Source organism: Olea europaea, chromosome 3, assembly GCF_002742605.1.
Source record: "Olea europaea var. sylvestris chromosome 3, O_europaea_v1, whole genome shotgun sequence".
Taxonomy (NCBI): Eukaryota; Viridiplantae; Streptophyta; class Magnoliopsida; order Lamiales; family Oleaceae; genus Olea; species Olea europaea.
In genome coordinates, this window is record NC_036239.1 from 14,351,855 (window position 1) to 14,359,110 (window position 7,256).

Consider the following 7,256-nt stretch of genomic DNA (forward strand, 5'->3'; position numbering starts at 1 on the left):
ATGACCAATATATAAAGGATTGAAACACTCCTCTTAATAAGATTGACCTTATTAAGATGGACCCCAAATCTTAACATAGTATCATAACTCAGTAAGTTCCAACGAGCTATTCGATCCGATTAAGTTTCAAAAATGAGTACATGAATTTCAAGATTGATCTATTAAAAAAAGAGCCACCATTTTGTGGGGGCATGTTAAGGGAATAAATCTCACATCGGTTAAATATCGAAATATAGACCAATTTAAAAAGATCTTGAGTCATTTCTCTTAATAAGGTTGACCTTATTAAGATAGACCCCAAATCTTAACAACTAGACTAAATGTAGAAGTATTCCTTTCCCAGTCTTCTTTTTTCTTGAAATGGTTTTTCTCACTTAAATCGTAAACAAGGAATATATTTTCCTTTTTCTTTTTTCTGTACAAAATCCTTCCATAAGCCTCGGTCCCAACTAATTGGCGCTCCTTCTCTCTCTCTCTCTCTCTCTAAAAAGCGGGAGGAAGAAGACAGAGCCTCTCCTCAGTAATCCTCATCAGATCCCGACACACACGAGCACACAGCAAAACACCCGCCACAGAGAATGCTTCATCCCGTCATTCCATTTTCATGAAATTATTGTTTATATATATACATGAAAATATAGAATCTATACATATATAGACAAATACGGGGAAGTGTTTAATCTTCCATAGCAGTAAATGAGGTGCAAGAAGCATCCTGCGGACCTCAGTAGCAGCGTCGGCGTCTGCGCCTCCTGCCTCCGGGAACGGCTGTTCTCCGTTATAGCGGCACAGGAGCAAGCCTTGGCTCAGAAACAGGCCCAGGCACGATCCCGAGAAGATCGATTGGAATTTGATGCAGAACAACCCCCTCCTGCTTTTCCCCAGTCAGCTTCGCCGTATATTTCCCACCGGAATTCTGCAACTGCCGCAGCCTCCAGGTGGCACCTCAACGGTCACGATCAGCGATTCTACAGTACTCCCCAGGTGGGCCCAACTGGGTATATATCAGCCGTTGATAGTAGCGTCAAGATGAAGTGTGCCGGAGGAAGAATTTCTTCTCTTTTTTCGGGTCTATTTAGGTCCAAAACGGGAAAACCAGACTTGGATTCGGGTCAGAATCCGGATTCTTCAGTTTCCTGTCAGCTGAATTCTCGGGATTCTTGTAATGCTTCTCCTTTGTGGTTTTCTGACATTATTCCCGGCCGGAGGAAAAAGCAAATTCAGACGTTTTCACTTGATGAAAATACAATCTGTGCTCAACGGAGAACCTGCCGGAATCTCGACCGAGGAATGTCCCCTGTGAGATATTCCGACGAGGAGGATGAGCATTGCAATGGTGGATCGAGCGGTTATTCGTCGGAGTCTTCTCAAGGGTGGAAGCAAACTCCGCGGAAGACACCGGTGATACGGCGTGGCGGAGGAAGGCAAGGGCATAGCAAAAATGTCACTCACTTGGCGTTTTGTTTGAGTCCATTGGTCCGCGCCAGCCCAAACCGGCACTGGAATCACATGGGATTGCCACCGGAGATGGTTGTGGCCGGCGCAAGCAAAGAGATTAGGGTTCCGACGAAGCCATATCTGTCCACTGCAGCGTCGCTTGGCAAGAATCGGTCCCGTAAACTCGCCGATTTCGGGAGGTACAATCCTAACAATTAATCGCCGTGACCGTTGACTTTTGACTTAACCTCACCGCCGATTACCTGCCACCATGCTGAAGACGATTTTGCCCCTTACTACGGTTCTATTACGTCACTCTGTTCTTTATTATCAATTTTATTACTAAGCAGTAAAAGAAATAAAATTTATACTACCGCATGATAAGCTCAGTAATGTGAGGTTTAAGTGGTGAATTTTTAGTGGGTTAGAGTGGTGAACTACGGTGGATGGTCCATTTGTTCCCCATTAAATGTTAATGGTTTTTGAATTATGATGTGTCAATAATGTGTACGTAGTTTGACCGTTCAATGTGATCTAAAGTAAAATCTTATTTTCTGTTTGGTTTGGATTAAAATTTAATTTTTATCTAAGTTAAAGTTAAATAATTAATATTAATTAAATTTTTCATGAGTTTCGTAAGTTTTTAATCACATATTTCAAATTTTTTTATCACAATCTACTAAAAAATTTAATTTTAATTCCCATCAAATACCTTCTAAAGGATATTTTTTCAATTCCAATAATATTTTTTCAATTCCAATAGAGATCATTACATGGCTGTTTGTTTTGATGATGTTTTTGGAGAATGAACACTCTAAATGGGGACAGGGATTTGGTAAGAATGAATCGATAAGGCCGTGCAAACAGCCGTCTTGATTGAGTCGAGTTTGAAATGGGTCCTTTCAATATGTTGCGGAAGAGTCCCAAAAATATAAAAGATAGGAAGGTTTGTCGAATGGGTCCCCTTTAAATCAGTGACGGATCTAAGAATTCATGTGAACACATGCGAATTCAAGTGAGCATAGGTGGCCGCTTGAATGATCATCCAATATAAGGAAAAATTTCTTTTGACAAAGTAGCATGTATGATCGTAGTTGCTCATGAAGTGTTGACTCCACCCCTGCTTGAAATTTAGGGTAGTAGTAACATATACAGATAAACTAAAAGATATGACACCCTACCCCGTTGGGTTACCCCGTGCATGCAATGATTAAAAAAAAAATAAAAAATAAAAAATGGAATGATAAAAATGTAAATTCTGTCTCCATCTGCTTTGAGTTTTTAATTTGGGTAGAGACCGTTGAGGAGTAATTTCAAGGTCAGATGGTGTGTTTATTATGTGACGCTGACTTGTGCTATACAACGACTGTATGCAGGTAGTGTCTTAGTTCGAGTGGGGCCAAAGATGAGAGACGGTGTCGTATTAACGAGGACCTGACCATGAGGAAAGTTGGTCACAAATTTATCAATAAACAATTTTCATTAAAACTTGGTGAAAGAATAACATGCACCACGGTTGTGTTAGTATTGAGGCGTATACCCCCCAATGTGTGACTCATCCCTCGGACCTGAAATATTTGTAGAGATCGCTTGCCCTTTCTCAGCCATCCCGGCCCTTGATCACTTCCATCTGTAACTGACGAAAGGGAAGATAATCGTAGTTTATTGGGTTAAATGTATTGTAGGTGATCCAATTTTGAGTTAATGTGCATTCTAGGTCACTCATATTCAATTTGGCGCAATTAGTAAATTTAACTTCGATTTGCTTATAGGTCTTGTCAATCTCATTCAAGTTGCTGCAAGTTATGAAACTTTGATTTGCTTGTAAATTTGGCTATTTATAAATTGTCGTCAATTTATTTAATGTTTTATGATGGTGCGGACATTAAACCAACATATGATTATCCTATATGTCCACATCTGCTATGCCCATATCAAATACGACACTGCACCATATTTAAAAAATTGAGGAAATTTCACGTAATGTCCATTTTCAGCGAGTCATTTGCCAAAATGTCCACAATTTTGTCAATGTCCATTTTCGAATTATGTAGACGAAAATACCCCTGTTAGAAATATTATTTTCACACAAGAATTCAAAAAATTCCATATCACTATTCATGTTAATCAACGTAGAAATGTCAATCAGCATTAAATGCCTGGGTTGGATAGGTGTGGGTCGGGTTATGGGTCAAGTAGGTGCGGGTCGAGTTGGATCGAGTTATGGGTAAAAAATGGAAAACCTGATATAACTCGACCCGAATAAAAAAAAAAAAAAAAAGAAATGAAGGCGGGGGAATGAAAAAATAAAAGAAGCCCTAAACTAAGTCCTCTTAACTCTCACTCTCAGTCTCTCAATCTTCACTCTGACCCAACTCACAGACAACGAGCCTGTCCATTTCTCTCTTATTTTCCCAGGTGCCGTTTGCCCACCACACTTCAGAGTCCAGTGTTATTGAATAAGTTTATTTCGTTATTTTTTTTTATTTCGTTATTTTTTTCACTTCCCCAAGTCTCCCCTCTTCCTAAATCCTAAGATTTGGCTAGTTTAACATAAATTGATGTCAAGGTCACTGAGTGTCTCTATTCTATTGGGCGAGCAAATACTAACTGTTGATACAATTTGAGATAAAAATTGGTACATGTGAGATACTGTAAAAAAGGTTGAAGAGGAAAAGTGTTTAAAGAAATCAGGAAAATGATTGTACTTTCTGTTGTCCCTGTTATTGCATTTTTGCTTTTGAGATATAATCTATATGTGAACTAAATTTGATGCTGCTGGATGATAAATAACACTAGTACAAAGTGAAGAATACTCCATTTGAGGCATATTTCGCATCTAAGTTAGGCAATAAACATGATGAAATGACACAGATTGTGTTGCTATTATACACTCGTAAGACTGTTTGAATGCTTATCAGCAACTAAATGGCTTCATTTTCGCATCAAATTTGTTCTGCATCTTGTTGAGGATTGCATTTGTATATTGATGGTTTCTTATGGAGGAAGATTGTGATAGGTTGATAACAGATAGAAAACTTTGTCAAATCTTACGACATGTATACTTGATTTTGCGTATGGTCTGTTGTAGTTGGCTCTAAATTTATTTAATACAAGGCTATGTTGTTGTTATTTATTTTGTTAAAGAATATTGTATTTTCGACTTATTTGCATATCCAAATTAGGCAATTAACTTAATGAAATTGTAGAAAATTGTGTATATACTTTTGAACTGTTTGAATGGTGATCAACTATAAAATGGTTACATGATAGCTGCAGATCAGAAGTCAGGTTTGTTTTAATTTTAACAATTAAACAACTTAGTTTAGATATGATATTTTATCAAACCATTGTATTGTAAAAATTATTTTTCTTGCACTGCATTTTAACAAGAATGTTATATTTGATTTCATTTGTACATTCTCATAGTATTTGTTAAAGTATTGTTTTCATTTGTAGATGAGTATGACACACCGATATAATATTCCGGAGGAAGAACGTGTTCCGGCCCATGTGTCGCAAGTGAGCAATACAAAATATATATCAGTTGTCCTCAACAAATTGGATCCACAGCAAAAGCATCAGTTGGAGGACAGTTGTATAGGATATGTTGCAAGGTTACCGGAGCTGAAACTATCTGCTCAATTAATTCATGAAATGGTAAACAGATCGGTGGTATGCCGAAAGCGGTTTGAGGCTTGGTTCAAGGTGAACCAAAGGTTTGCACGATTTGGACTACCTGAGTTCGCACTAATTACTGGCTTGAAGTGCAGTCCAGTGCCTAAAGGTGCCGAAGTTGACAAAATCCTAGAGAAAACCCGTCTACAAGATAAAATGTTTGCTAATATGGACAGGATAACGTGTAGCGACCTGGAGAAAGCTTTTTTGAAATGTGCCAACCGTAACGATCGTTACAAGCTTGGGTTGGCACTAATTATTGAAGGGGTATTTAATTCAAGAGATCGAAATGTAGGAATAAATTCGACAACTCTTTCCATCGTTGACGACTTGGATTTTTTCAATGCCTACCCATGGGGGATAGTATGTTTTCAACTTCTCATCAAATCACTACTACGTGGATGGGGAAGAAAGGCGGACATGGTAAAAGTGAATGATTGTGATAGGATGACTTACACATTGTACGGATTCCCTCTTGCTGTCCAGGTATACATCTATTTTGGTTCATTTCAGTTCTTCTCATCGCTCATTGTTATTTATCTCCAAATATGGTTATTACTGTTACAAATGTCATGCAGATTTGGACGTACGAGGTAATTTCGGAGTTGGGAGCTCGATTCTCGAGTAAGACTTGTGACGATGTCCCGAGGATATTGCGGTGGTCTGGCATGAAACAACCTCATTCCCGAACATATTCAGATTTTTTTGAGAAGACAAATGTATGCGATTTACATACTTAATTGCCTTACACTCCGCAATATATATTTTTTCATTTCGCCTATTTTTCTTCTCCTGTAAGTGCACTTGTGGGCTACGCTGCGAACAACTGCTGCAGAAGAATTACAGCCGTACTTCATCGATCTAGTTCCATTGGAAGACGCAGCCGACCCCATTTTAGATGATCTTGTTGCTCAATCAATAGAAATACAAGCTTGTCCAGTTGACGATGATATCATACGGAACGATGACAACAACCATCGACAAAATAAATCCCAGAGAGGCAACAAAGGTGGACATCGTCATCGAGGTTTGCATCTGGTTGAAGGCAGAGAAGAAGAGCATGGGGATCCCATCGTTGAAAGACATGTGTCTTTAAATGAGATAAGAGTTATCTTGAATGAGCAACGGGAGGCATTTGAGAGCAAGATGGGGGATTTGAGGAAAGAAATAAACACAAGATTCGCTAGTCTCCAAAATGATCTGGGAGGTCATGTGTGTGGTTTGAGAAATCATGTCACTGATGAGATGAATGTTCTTCGACGAAGGTTTGATGAAGTTGCTACAGAAATTGGACAACACAATGTTGGTACTGAGTATGGTGGATTTGGTCATGACGATCGCAGTGGAGACGAGCCCCGACATGATGTTTTCACTCCCAATATTTTTGCAGACAGACAGGATGTCGGAGAGGCAACTGAACCAATTGTTTGCAATATCCCTGATGTGTCCATAACGTCAGGAGGTGGGGTTGGAGTACTTGGGTCAGTATATGTTGTTTGTGATATTGTGAAAGAGGCACCAGCCGTTGTACCGACAGTTGGTGTGACCATTGATGATCAACTGGTTCATGATAGCATCGTTTCTGGACCTTCGATGGCAGCTGATCCACCTACACGTAGACCTCAATCGTTTAGGCTGAAGAAGGCTAGTGTAAATACAAAGACGCCATACACACGATCTGATCGCAAGAGGGGTAAGAGGGATGCGTAGAATTTAGAGGTTTACCTATGTTGATTTATATGGTGGTTTTTCAATATGTATTTTGGTTTATGTCGTGGTACGGAAAATATATTTTGGTTTAGACAGTGGTTTGCATATTTTTATTTATATGGTGGTATGTAATATTTTGTGGATATAAACCGGTGGTTGAAAATAGTTTATAACTTTATTATCTCATATAGTGGAGTAGGAGATGTCAATGTTCTAATGAAATGTGGAGAAATCCTATACTTTAGTTGAAATGTCGTTCTATACAAATGTACTGTCAAGTGTCCAGATTAGCAGACATTTAATGTCGAGAACTACACGTCAAATGTCAAGAAATGAGTGAAATGTCAAGAAATATATTATTTCAATATAAATGTTAACATCCCTTATATTTTTGTTTTCAATAATATGTGAACATATGTGTCATTTTGTGT

At 38.6% G+C, this 7,256-nt stretch overlaps 2 protein-coding genes across 2 annotated transcripts; both read left to right on the forward strand.

Annotated features, from left to right (window-relative positions):
- The first annotated feature begins 384 nt into the window (after positions 1–384).
- Positions 385–1,992, forward strand: LOC111386949. The gene has a single exon (XM_023011453.1). It carries the CDS (start codon positions 697–699, stop codon positions 1,654–1,656), a length of 960 nt encoding a protein of 319 aa, XP_022867221.1. The 5' UTR covers positions 385–696; the 3' UTR covers positions 1,657–1,992.
- A 2,904-nt stretch (positions 1,993–4,896) lies between these two features.
- On the forward strand, positions 4,897–5,864 carry LOC111386957. Its single transcript, XM_023011460.1, has 2 exons — positions 4,897–5,601; positions 5,694–5,864. The coding sequence occupies exons 1-2, from the start codon at positions 4,897–4,899 to the stop codon at positions 5,853–5,855; spliced, it is 867 nt and encodes a 288-aa protein (XP_022867228.1). The 3' UTR covers positions 5,856–5,864.
- The last annotated feature ends 1,392 nt before the right edge of the window (positions 5,865–7,256 follow it).